The sequence below is a fragment of the Lynx canadensis genome, chromosome E1, assembly GCF_007474595.2.
Source record: "Lynx canadensis isolate LIC74 chromosome E1, mLynCan4.pri.v2, whole genome shotgun sequence".
In the NCBI taxonomy this organism is placed as follows: domain Eukaryota; kingdom Metazoa; phylum Chordata; class Mammalia; order Carnivora; family Felidae; genus Lynx; species Lynx canadensis.
This window is the reverse complement of record NC_044316.2, coordinates 3867553-3880315: the sequence shown is the minus strand read 5'-3', so window position 1 is coordinate 3880315 and position 12763 is coordinate 3867553. Positions and strand designations below refer to the sequence as shown.

Below are 12763 nucleotides of genomic sequence, written 5' to 3'. Positions count from 1 at the left end.
TTCCTACTACCTAAACTCAAGAGGACTACCTCGTATTGCCCGCAAGCCTTTGCGCATGTCTAGTAGAGACTAGCGCCTCCTTGCGCAAGCCTAGTGGGCCCTCTGTGTGGTTCCTTGCTTTAAGCATATTTATTAAGTATGCTCTGTGCCACCAGTTGGGCTCAGAACTGGGGCAAAAGTACAGGATAAAGAAGACATAGCCCCAGCCCTTGGGCCCTTGTCACGCGCTCGGGTGAGGGCCCTGAGATTGCAGCTCCTAGGAATATCCCTCTGTTTTATTTACTTGTTAAAGTATCGGTAACTTTTTGCCGTGGACGATTGCAAAACTATGTAAGTAGAGAGAGTAAGACAATGATCCCATTCTGCCCATCAACTGCTTCAGTAGTTAACAACGCATAACCAATCTCGTTTCATCTATATGTCTACCCTCCTCCCTCTCCTGCCCGTCACCTGGATTTTTCTTTTAATTCTTTAAATTTTATGTTTTTTTGAATGTTTAGTATTTTTGAGAGAGAGAGACAGAGCACAAGACACCCCATCACCTGAATTATTTTTGAAGCAAATCCTAGGCATCGTATCATTTCAACCGTGGATATTCTGGAACATATCCCTAAAGTATGCTTGCAGAAGATAAGGACCGGTTTTTTAAGAATGTAACTGCAATGCTACTATCACCCTTAATAAGTTAATTGTAATTCCTTAATATAATCAGATATCCAATGTTCAGACCTCCCGGATTGTCCCATGATGGTTTTGTGTGTGGGTGTGGTTTTTTTTTTTGTTTTGTTTTTTAGATCGTTCGATTCAGGATCTGAATATACGTATGGACATTGCAACTAATTGATGTGTCTGTTAAGTTTCTTTAATAGATAGGTACTTTTGCCAGCTCTCTCTTCCTCCCTGTGCAATTTCTTTGCTGGAGAAGTAGGGTCATTCGCCCTGGACTTTCCCAGTATCTAGACCTGCTATTTGTAACCCCATATATTGTTTAACGTCCTCCTCTGCCCCACATATTTTCTGTAAATTGGTAGTTAGGTTCAGCGGGCTTGATCAGAATCGGGTTTGTTATTTTTGGCAAGAATTCATCATGCTGATTGTCCCTCTCCGACCTACAGCCACCAGATAGTCCTCCCACAATTACAAGATGTTCCGTTAGAGGATGGTTTTTCAGAATGTCTAAAGATAGGAAGCATCCAAACACCTAATTATTCCAGAGGGATTTTCAAAACAATGAGTGTATTAGTTTTCTGTTGCCACTGCAATAAATTTGCACAGACTTCGTGACTCGGTGTACCAATTTGTCAGTTTATGGTTCTAAAGGTCAGGAGTTCAGAACAGATCTTACTGGGCAAGATGAAGGCATTGGCTGGGCTGCTTCCTTTCTGGGGGGTCCAGGGAAGAATTCATTCCCTCACCTTTTCTGGCTTCTAGAGGCCACCCATGTCCCTTGGCTGACAGTCCCCTTCCTTGGTGTTCAAAGCCTACACTTTGCAACCCTCCGACCCTTCTTCACAGCTCCCTCTGAGCGCAGCTGGGAAAGATTCTCTGTTTTTAAGGACTCACGATTACATTGAGCCCACCTGGATAATCCAGAACATTCTCCCATCTCAAATTCCTTAGCCTTATTCACATCTGCAGAGTTACTTTAGCCATGTAAGGTCACGTATTTTCAGGTTCCAGGGATTGGGATGAAGACATCTTCAGGGGGCCGTTATCATATGTAGCCCGGTGCTCCTACATTTTTAAAAATTCACACCATTGTAATGCTGACAGATGATTGGGAGAGTGTGGCATGTTGCAAATGATCATGGTATCAGGGTGACTTGGGCTGTGTGATGGGGGGCAGATTACGGTAATGAGCTATGAGCGTGACGTTAGCGTAGGTTTGCACGCCTCTGCATCATTGCGTGGGTCTTTTTTTTTTTTTTTTTTTTTTTTTTTTACATTTTTTTTTCAACATTTTTTATTTATTTTTGGGACAGAGAGAGACAGAGCATGAACGGGGGAGGGGCAGAGAGAGAGGGAGACACAGAATCGGAAACAGGCTCCAGGCTCTGAGCCATCAGCCCAGAGCCCGACGCGGGGCTCGAACTCACGGACCGCGAGATCGTGACCTGGCTGAAGTCGGACGCTTAACCGACTGCGCCACCCAGGCGCCCCGCGTGGGTCTTGATTGTATAAAATGAGCAGCAGCATTTTATCTTGGCTCATTGTCTCTCGGGTAACTGTGCCACGTCCCCTTAGAAATGCTGTGGTAAGCCCGGAGTTGCTCGGGTCATCAGGATGGACAGTGACACATACACAACCATCTCCATTACCTGGACCTTCTGTGTCTTGGGAGTATGGACAGCACTCGAACATAGTGAGGAGGTGCTAAGTTCTTGCACAAATGATCCGAGTGGCGCAGAATTTTTAGCCCTCGTTCTGTTTTGCGTTAGCGAGATAACCTTTCTGCAGTTAAGTCAGACGGTGGGTGAAGGTTGAAAGAAAAGAGGGAGGAATAGGTTTTTTCATTCACAATCCGTGTCTCTACTAGATAAAGAGACTTCAGGACTTTAATGATTCTTTTCCTAATTGGAACTGTGGAGGAATCTCCTTTCCTCTTTTTAAATTGTTTTCCCTTTCAATCCAGGCTGACACTTGACCCTTGGTCCTTCATATAGATTATTCTTGGGATGCATTTGGAATCTTACCATAACATCAGCCATCCTATAGTGGCGCTAGGCCGATGATAGATTTAACTTGGAGGCCATCCAAAAGGTTGTTACTTAAGACCAAAAGGACCTCATTGTAAAGTGATTTTTGCTATAAAATGGTCCCTTGGAACAATCCCTGGAGATGGCAGGTCATTTGTATAGTTAAAAACATACATAGTGTCAAAAAATGTTACTAAGGGGTCCTTACCTCACACCATTAGTTCAAATAAATTCCAGATGAATTAACAAGTTAAGTGTCATGGCTTAATTCCCTGAAAAGACTAGGAAAAAAAATAAGTAAATGTCAATGTGATCTTGGGTGAGAAAAGACCTTCGTGATTCCTGCTTTTGTAGATCACGCTTCTCTGTGAAGCAGTCGTTGAAAAATCCCCATCAGCAAGTCAGGCCGCACATGGCACGTTGCCCTCCTCTGGCATATTGCTAGGGTAGAAAGAGCCATGAGGCTCAGCCCCAGAATGTTCTTCCCAAGGCACCCGAAAGCAAAGTAAAAAAGCTCAAAGAGATGGCTGAAATTGCCTAGTTAAAAAACAAAACAAAAGAAAACAAAGAAACAACATCACATTTTAAAGACAATATCTAGAGTGACTTGAATTCTTTTATCTTTAAAATTTCAGAATCTAGAAAAGTAATACATCTTTACATTTAACACAAACTATTTTTTTACTATTTTGCTCTGCATCGTTTTGCTATATATTTTGCTATTTTACTCTATATCGTTTAGCATCCTGCTTTTTTTTTTTTACTTACTGACATATCATGAACTTCTTTTAACATCAAAATATTCATGTATAATATCATTTTTAGTAGCTATTAGTGTTTTCCTTATGAATATACTGTATGTTTTTTTTTTAATTTTTTTTTTCAACGTTTATTTATTTTTGGGACAGAGAGAGACAGAGCATGAACGGGGGAGGGGCAGAGAGAGAGGGAGACACAGAATCGGAAGCAGGCTCCAGGCTCTGAGCCATCAGCCCAGAGCCTGACGCGGGGCTCGAACTCATGGACCGCGAGATCGTGACCTGGCTGAAGTCGGACGCTTAACCGACTGCGCCACCCAGGCACCCCATGAATATACTGTGTGTTTTTAAAGAAATCCCCATGTCTGGGCATTCAGTAGTTTCCAGAGTTTCGCTATTAGAAACGTATCAGTCTGGATCCAATCAGGAAAAAGAAATTTGAACAGGGAAAGTTGAATATTTTATTAACCAAAGGGGATCAGGGTAATGAGGGATTGGTAGCAAGTAGCAAGGAGACAGAAACAGCAGGCCTAAGGTGCAATCACAAACTCTCGGACTGAAATCGAGTGTCCTAGGAAGCACCCCACACCCCCGGGACTGAGGTGTGGGGGTCGCTGCGGTGCTGAGCTGGTGGAACTTGCCGGAAATCTGCCCTCTGGGGCTCCAGGGAATACTGTCCTCATGGCAGTGTTGAGCCGGCGGTATTCTGTTACGAAACGGCCCAAGGTGGGGGTGTGTCGTAAGATGTTGCCGGTCTCTTGGTGTTGCTGTGCACGGGCTCGTGGCACAGAGTAGGCTGGAGCCAGGAAGCCGAACGTTGTCCTCCCGCGGTGTCTCTGCAGTCCTGTCTATTGACAATGCTGGCAAAGGAAAAGCTACTTAAAGGACCCAGGTGTATTTTCGCTGCACAGTCAAAAAGGGTGAGGTTGGGGTTCAGAGGCAATAAAACTGATAACCAGCACAGGAAACGTGTCCAGGAATATCCTTGTACGTACTTCACTGCATACTAGCTGAATGTTTTCTCACATTCCTACACATGGAATTGATCGATGAAAAGACAGGCCCAATCTGCTCTCCAGAAAGGTATGTCACCTGTACTCCCGTGATAGTACATAGGAGCTTCTCCATCACACACTGGTGAACCCTGGGCATCGGCATGCCTTTAAATCCTTGCATATCCGATAATCCAAAAAAAAAAAAAAACCAAAACCTCATCGTTATTACTTTCATTGGAATTTTTAAAAAAAAAAGTAGTGATGTCGGGGCGCCTGGGTGGCTCAGTGGGTTGGGCGGCCGACTTCGGCTCAGGTCATGATCTCGCAGTCCGTGAGTTCGAGCCCCGCGTCGGGCTCTGTGCTGACAGCTCGGAGCCCGGAGCCTGCTTCGGATTCTGTGCCTCCCTCTCTCTCTCTGCCCCTCCCCTACTCACTCTCTGTCTCTCTCTGTGTCTCTCTCTCAAAAATAAATAAACTTAAAAAGAATTAAAATAAAAAAAGAAATCATTTTAGCTTAAGGTATGAAATAAGTATTTAATAGTTTGTTTTCTTTATTTTCTCTTAATAATATTAACTGTTTCTTTGTTTCTTTTCCTTATATTGCTTTTACCGTATATTGAATTGCACTACATGCCTAGGTATGGACTTCAAATTGTTTTCCTTTGGTTTTTAGTGGCCTGTTTTGCTTTTTCTTTCAGAACAGGATGCAGGCCTCGATGCCCTGTCCTCTATCATAAGTCGCCAGAAACAGATGGGAAAGGAGATTGGGAATGAACTAGATGAACAAAATGGTAAGAACACGTCTGGGGTCAACCGTGTTTGCCGTTTAGTATAAATACTCAAGGCTCTAATGTTCGTTAAATGATTTTGGTACTACAAAACACGTAAAGTAGTTTAATGTCGACAGATTATTACAGTTGGACGCCGTTGAGGGTGGTTTGTGGTAGATTCAGATAGTGGTTAACTAAACCACGCGAAGAAATTTGATAAGAAATTGCCAGTCCCTTGTCACTGCTTTAAAAAATCCGTCGTATTCTTGGGGGTGCCTGGGTGGCTCAGTCGGTTGAGCGTCCGACTTCGGCTCAGGTCATGATCTCGTGGTCTGGGAGTTCAAGCCCCGCGTTGGGCTCTGTGCTGACAGCTCGGAGCCTGGAGCCTGCTTCAGAGTCTGTCTGTCTGTCTCTCTCTCTCTGCCCCTCCCCCGCTCATGCTCTGTCTCTCTCTCAAAAACTAAAAAAAACAACAACAAAAAACATTAAAAAAATAATTCGTTGTATTCCGAGCCATGCAAGGCTTCCAGGAGCGTGTCCTTTACGTGGTGACGTGATAAATGGCTCAGAGCGCTGGGCGTGATGTGAGGCTCGCCGGGCCGCGGGGACCCCGCGTGGTCCACATCCCCGGTGGAGCTGGCCCCTCCCTCATCAGCAGTACCGGGCTGCAGGGCAGAGAAGTCCTTGAAGATCTCCGTTCTGGACTGGAGGTGACAGATCTGGTGGAGCCAGACTGGTTCCCACACCGCAGGATGGCCGGGGAGAAACCGAGCTTTGCCGGGGGCCCACCTGCCAGGCTCCTGTGCTGGGGGCGGGGCGTGTGGCGTGAGGGGCGGGGCCTGACGGAGAGCCTCGGTGGAGGTGGGGTGGGTGGGGAGGAGGGCGGATGCAGGTGACTGAGCGGTGACACCTGTACTGTGGTGGACGGTCGGGGGCGGGAGGGCCACTGGTTTGTGAGTGGAGACCCTGAGCGCAGTCGGGACGTGTCCAGGTAGAGATGCCAGTGAGCCATCCGAGTGGAAAGGTCAAGTGGGCCCATGGAGGTGTGCTCCCGGGGCTCAGTGACAGCACGGGGCCACAGAGGAGGGACGTCAGAAGCTTCTGCATGGAGGTGAGGTGTGAAAGCATAGCAACAGTGGGGTGTCCGTGCAGCCGGCATTTAGCAAGAGCCCCTCCTGTGCGTGCAGCTTGTTCATCACTGTCATTGCATTGAATCCGTACGCAGCATCGCAAAGGCAGCGTTAACCCCGTTGGCTAGAGACGGAGCTCAGAGTGGCTGACGGGCCTCCTAACGTAACGTCACGTCACTTGGAAGTGACAGCACCGAAGTTCCAGCACGGGCCACCCGATGCTCGTGACTGCCTTTTCTACTACCCTGCCCTTCCTCTCTGAGGAAGACGACGTCGGGAGAGAAAGGTGGAAGGTTCTAAGACCTTAGCTTTGGTGATGGTGTCATGGAGGCTGGTGATGGCGTGGGGTTCAAGGAATTGCCCACGCACCCGCGAGCGCGGCAGCCTGGGAACAGATGAATCCTTGCCCCGAAGGCAGGGCTGTGCCTGTCAGAACCACGCAGCAAGCTCTTTTCTCCATGGCCACTGAGAACGAGCTAATTTCTTCCCATAGTGCTGTTGCATTTATCATAAAGTCCATCTGGCTATCATCTGTCGTAAATAAGTAGGTTGCTAAAGCAAAGGGACAGATCCTCTAAATTTATAATCCCAGTAGTGGTTTGTAAACAGTTCAAACACGCGGAACGCCTGGTGGCTCAGTCGGTGACGTCTGACTCTTGATCTCGGCTCGGGTCACGATCTCACGGTTCGTGGACTCAAGCCCCACATCGGGCTCTGCGCTGACAAAGCAGAGCGGCGCCTCCTTGGGATTCCCTCCCTCCCTCTCGCTCTCTGCCCCTCCCCCACTCACGCGTGCATGCACACCTGCGCTCGCTCTGAAAAAATAAGCACACAAACGTTAAAAAAAAATGAAAAAAAAATAGTTCAAACGCAGAGCGGAAGACATTTGAGTCCTTATCCCTATGGCGCTAAAATGAATGTGCTCGATTATATATTTGCATATAATTCAGTCATCGGCCGGTTCCTTCCCCGAAAGAGCGTCGGTAAGAAAGCAAGCTCTAGAGAAAATCTGTTCGCAGGGATAACTGTTCTTTATCTACAGGAAACAGGGCCTGTTCAGGGGGTCAGACTAGGAAGGATTCTAGCCACCAACATGGTGAAGCACGCCCATGCTGTGATGTGGCTCCGTCCGCCACGTGTGGTCATCTCTGGGCAGGTGGCTGCGAACTGGTGGTGGATTTCTTGGCGGGGGGGGGGGGGGGTGGAACTTGCTCACCTCCCAGGCGCGATCACCAGGCGTCTCTGTGGCATAAGCAATCCTGCCGGCTCGTCCTTGTCTTCCCTGCAGTCCCGTGGTTCTTAAACTTTGCTGCCTGTTCGAATCACCTGGGGAGCCGTTAACCGCCCCCCAAACCCCCAAAGCCCAGGTCACGCCAGTGTTCGTTTTCTCTTGTTGCCGTAACAAATTCCCATAAACTTAGTGGCTTAGAAACAATGCACACCTGCCATCTTAACAGTTCTGGAGGTCAGAGGTCTGGCCCGCACCTCCCTGGGCTGAAAAGGCAAGGCGTCCACAGAGCTGCATTCCCTTCTGGAGGCTCCAGGGATGAATTCATTTCTTTGCCTTTTCTGGCTTCTAGAGGCTTCCTCCATTCCTTGGCTCGCGGGCCCCTCCTCCATCTTCAAAGCCGACAATAGCGGATCGAGTCCGTCTAACATCACATCACTCTGACCTCTAACTTCTGTCTCCTTCTCCTGCCTTTAAGGACCTTTGTGATTCCGTGTGGCCCACCCAGGTAATCTGGGATGATTTCCCCCCCTTTAAGGGCAGTTGATTAGCCACCTGAATGCCCCTTGGCCGTGCGTGGTGATATGTTCATAGGTTCCGGGGACTGGAATAGTAGACGCCGTCCAGGGGCCGTTGTTCTGCTCACCACAATACTCTATACCAGTTCGACAAGAATCTCCAGGGGTGGGGCCGGGGCCAGCGTCTTTAAGGCTCCCCAGATGGTCTCAGTGTCCTGCAAAGCATGAGAGCCAGCGCCCCCAGCAAACGTCCTGAGAGAACTGACTCAGCGCTCTCCTTTCGTGCGGTCTCCTCTGTGCTCGCTCTGTAGATGCAAATCGCGCACGCGCACAGACGTGCATTCGGAGGCACACAGACACGCGGGTACCGTCCTTGGCCCGGCCGGAGGCTCTTCCTTCTGAGCCCACGTTTCACCCGCATCGTCCTCCCTTCTTCCTCCGTACCTCCCACTCCTCATCTCCATTCCGGACCCGGACACACACGTGTGTATATAGATAAACACGAGGCATTTTTCCACTTAGTTCCAAAATAAGCTGGGTTTTCTCTGTGGCGGCCTCCCAGAGAGATCGCTGTTACGCTGGTGGTTTTCTAATGTGCACGTTCACTCCTCAGAAATAGGGCAGAGTCAGCCATTTTCCTTCGTAGGAACGGAGAGACTCTCTGAGGATAAAAAATTCTGTCCCTGCCAAGACTACAATCAGCCTTTCTTTCCTTTGTCCAAATCAGAAAGGCCATTATATCTGTAGGTATTGAGAACAGGGTGGCAGCCCCATCTGGATTTTTATTGTGATCTGAGTGCGTAACGAGGCGTCGGGGACCTTGGAGCAGGGTACCACTTTTGTTGTAAATATCTCTATTTGATTTACTGACCTGCTGGATTATTCTTTTGGGTTTTCATTAGATGAGAAAAACAATAGGCCAGCCAGGCCATTTTGGAATCAACTGTCAAGACCTTCTTAACAAAATACGTTGTACTTAGAACATAACCCGCAAAGCCGACGGGCTGAATTATCGTCAGTTTAAGAATTCAGGTTCCAATCTTCTCACGTAGAGTTAAAAAGGGCCAGACCAACACCAGTAACTGCCCTGTTTGTGGGCCGATGACTAGGCCTAATGAGGAAAAGGATTAGGGGTTAAGTGAAAATCCCAGTATGGTGGGGGGGGGAAGGAGGGGAGAACCTAACCACACCCTGGATGTGGGGGTGGGGAGCAGGTGAAGGTAGGGGTGGCAGGTGAGTAGGGTGGGGAACCGAGCCAATGAGATCACTTAGGGAACTACAGAGTTTAGTGCCCTTTAGTTCAGGCTGAGATGTACGGATAGCTGGCCACAAAGGGCTCATGTCTGACTACCCAGATGCTGTTCCAGAAGGGAAGTCATGGCACTGGCTTACCAAGCAGCTCCTTAAAGTTCATGCTCAAGAGGACAGGGCCTTTTGAAAAGAGCACTAACACAAGCAAATGAACGAGATTGACTCGATCAATGTAGGTGTTTTTGAGACCTGATTTTGGCATTGGCCAAGCCTTAAAGTCAGCACCAAGAAGACGAACCGTGGAGGCACAGTTCTGATGGCAGAAAGGGCACCAGAAGCAGGCCGATACACCAGTTTCTGCTAATATGTGCCAGTCCTCATCATTCTTTTTGATGTTCAGATATCCCAAATTTGGCCCAATCCTTCTGATGCTTCTCTGTTAATCTCTGAGCACTTCCTTGTTTTCTAAAAGAAACCAAAGTGACAAAGGAGGGAAACTGCCTTCATAGTGTCAATACTGAGGTTGATGAGACCGGTGTGTCCTTTCAAAGAGCTAGACTAATAGTATGACTGATGTCATTGAAAGACACACAAAGGCGGGAATTGCCATCGCAAGGGTCTTTAGAACCCCTCAACTGAATTTTCACGTTGAAAGTCTAGGAAGGTAATGTGGTAGGCTGGAGAGTGACCCCCCCCCCCAAAAAAAAATATGCACATCCTGATCCCTGGAATGGCAGGGGGGACGTTGCTGATTTGTTAAGGAATTAAGGGTATTGAGGCAGGAAGATCATCCTGGATTATGTGGTTGGGTCCTAAATATCACAAGTGTCCTTTATAAAAGGGAGGCAGAGATATGAGAAAGAAGACGGTAAGGTAGTGACTGAAAAGATGTTATTCTGCTGGCTTTGAAGATGGAGGAAGAGAGTATAAGCCAAGGGATACAGGAAACGTAGCTCTAAAAGCTGGAAAAGGCCAGGAAATGAATTCTTCCCTGCAGCCCCTGGAGGGACAATAACTTCGGTCCAGTGAAACTGACTTTGGACTTCTGATCTCCAGGACTGTAAAGGAATGAGTTGGTGGTGGGAGTGGTTTCTTTTCTGGGTCTTAGATCACGCTTTATTCAAGAACATGCATAGATGTCTATTGACTCCTGGAAAACGTGGTGTGTACTGTTGGGGAGGAAGAATTTTCATCTGTCCTTCAAGATCTTTCCACCTGGACTGGAAATCGAATTGGCATGAGACAGTTTTGCAGGAGAAAATCAAATTTAGTTTCATACGTACTGGGAATTCACATGGACGTGAAATTCGAATGTATGTCGTTTTAAGCCCCTAAATTTGTGATAATTTGTTAGCGCAGCAACAGGCAGCTAATCTAAGAATTAACGGTGGTTTTTATTTAATCAGTTGTCAGTAAATTCTGGTTAACCACCCTTATGCTAAAAAATGCGTTTTGATATTTTGAGCCTTCCAGGTGTTTGTAGCTCCTCTTCTTGAAGAAATTCTTCAAAGCAGCCTTCACAGAAGGAAGTTTGCATTGCCAGTGCCCCAGGCGATCTCTACCGGAAGCTTCCCACACCGTTTATTTAGCACTTTGATAATAGAATTTAGTTTTGTATTAATGAAATGCGTGGACAGTTCGGTGACAGAATTTTTGGTGGGGTATTCAGGATGAGGATTTCCCAAAGTGTGTTATTAGGCAAGGTGGTTTTAGAAAATATGTGGAGAAACACTTTACATCTTAATAGTTGCATAGTTCAACGTGTGACAGAAATAAAAACGGCTAACATTCGAAACCTGTGATTTCACAGCAATATAAAGTTTCCTTATTCAATTAAACTGTATAAGCAGAAAAATAAGCATAACATGTACCATAATAAGCGTAATATTTATGTAATAATATATTATTATAAAAGCATAATAGCGAGTTGATACAAAGGAAAACATTGAGCGTGTATGGTGTGAGTGAAATACGAACACGGCAAAGAATTCTAAAGGTGGTACTTGAAAAGCTGACGTTTGGGAAACACCGCCGTAAGAAGACTCTTTGTGTTCCAGGGCTACAGAGTACTTACCTGGTTTTCCGCCTCGACCTAGTACAGCACTCTGTGATTTAGTAAGTGCCCCCTGCCCATGCGGCCCTCCTGGTGAGCAGTGGGGTTGGGAGACCAGCTGGAAGGATGCTTCCCAGCCCTGCACGAGCCTGTAACCCTGGAAGGCCGTGACTGTGGTAGGAGCCATGTTGTCTGGTGCTCCCCACCCCCCACCCCCACCCCCAGCCCCCGCTTGGAGGGAAGCAAATCAGGCAGAAACCACCTTTTTTTTTTTCAGGGTAATATAAAATGTTGTTGTTGTTGTTTTGAACACTTATTTGTTTTTGAGAGAGAGAGAGCACGAGCAGAGGAGGGACAGAGAGAGAGGGAGACACAGAATCTGAAACAGGCTCCAGGCTCTGAGCCGTCAGCACAGAGCCCGACGCGGGGCTCGAACCCACAGACCGTGAGATCACGACCTGAGCCGAAGTCGGACGCTCAACGGACTGAGCCACCCAGGCACCCCTTCCAGGGAAATATAAAATGGCCCAAGGTGCAGGGAGTTCCTGTCACTGCTTGGCAGGTGGCATGTGAGCAGTGGGACGCCGGATCCACCGCCCAGAGCTGTGACCCAGGAGAGCTGGGCCCAGACTCTGTGAGCATTTCCCTGTGGCATCAGGCCCTTCACCCGTCAAGCGGGCTTTTGTGAACCGACACGGAATCTCACACCCCTCCCCACTCCCCGAGCCCCCGGCTTTGGAATGCAGACACGTAAACGTCAGGTGCAGGAACAGTTTTCTGTAAATGGCTGGGCCGACCTGGCTTCAAGTTTCCTTTACTGGGATTTCATTCAGCGCACTTGCCCAGCTGCTAGGATTAGCACAGCTAATTAGCAGGGCTCTGACACCCGCACTTCATTCATAAAAAAAAAAACCAAAAACTTGTAGGGCACCTGGGTGACTCAGTTGGCTGAGCATCCAACTTCAGCTCTGGTCATGATCTCACGGTTCGTGGGTTCGAGCCCCGCGTCGGGCTCTGTGCTGACAGCTCGGAGCCTGGAGCCTGTTTCAGATTCTGCGTCTCCCTCTCTCTCTGCCCCTCCCCCGTTCATGCTCTGTCTCTCAAAAAAAAAAAAAAAATGAATAAATGTTGAAAGAAGAAAAGAAAAGAAACTTGTGAGTTACTTCCATCTCGGAAATTCTGAGGGTGGGAAGGAGTCTGAGGTCATCCCCCCCCCCCCACCCCCAGCCGCCTGCCATCTTCCTATCTGTGCTGGAATGTGGGCCTCCAGCTACGGCTGAAGACACGGCTTCTGCCCTCATGGAGCTTCTGCTCTGGTGCGGGAGGCTGAGATTAGACAGATCACCGCACAGGTCCCCAGTTAG

General features: G+C 47.8%; 1 protein-coding gene across 2 annotated transcripts in view; it reads left to right on the top strand.

Moving 5' to 3' along the window:
• STX8 (syntaxin 8) overlaps positions 1-12763 on the top strand; it is a 251648-nt gene that overhangs the window by 60809 nt on the left and 178076 nt on the right. For both annotated transcript variants that reach the window (XM_030296686.2, XM_030296687.2), the window contains exon 6: positions 5148-5240. In XM_030296686.2, coding sequence (XP_030152546.1) covers positions 5148-5240 — 93 coding nt within the window. The remainder of the gene's footprint in view (positions 1-5147; positions 5241-12763) is intronic.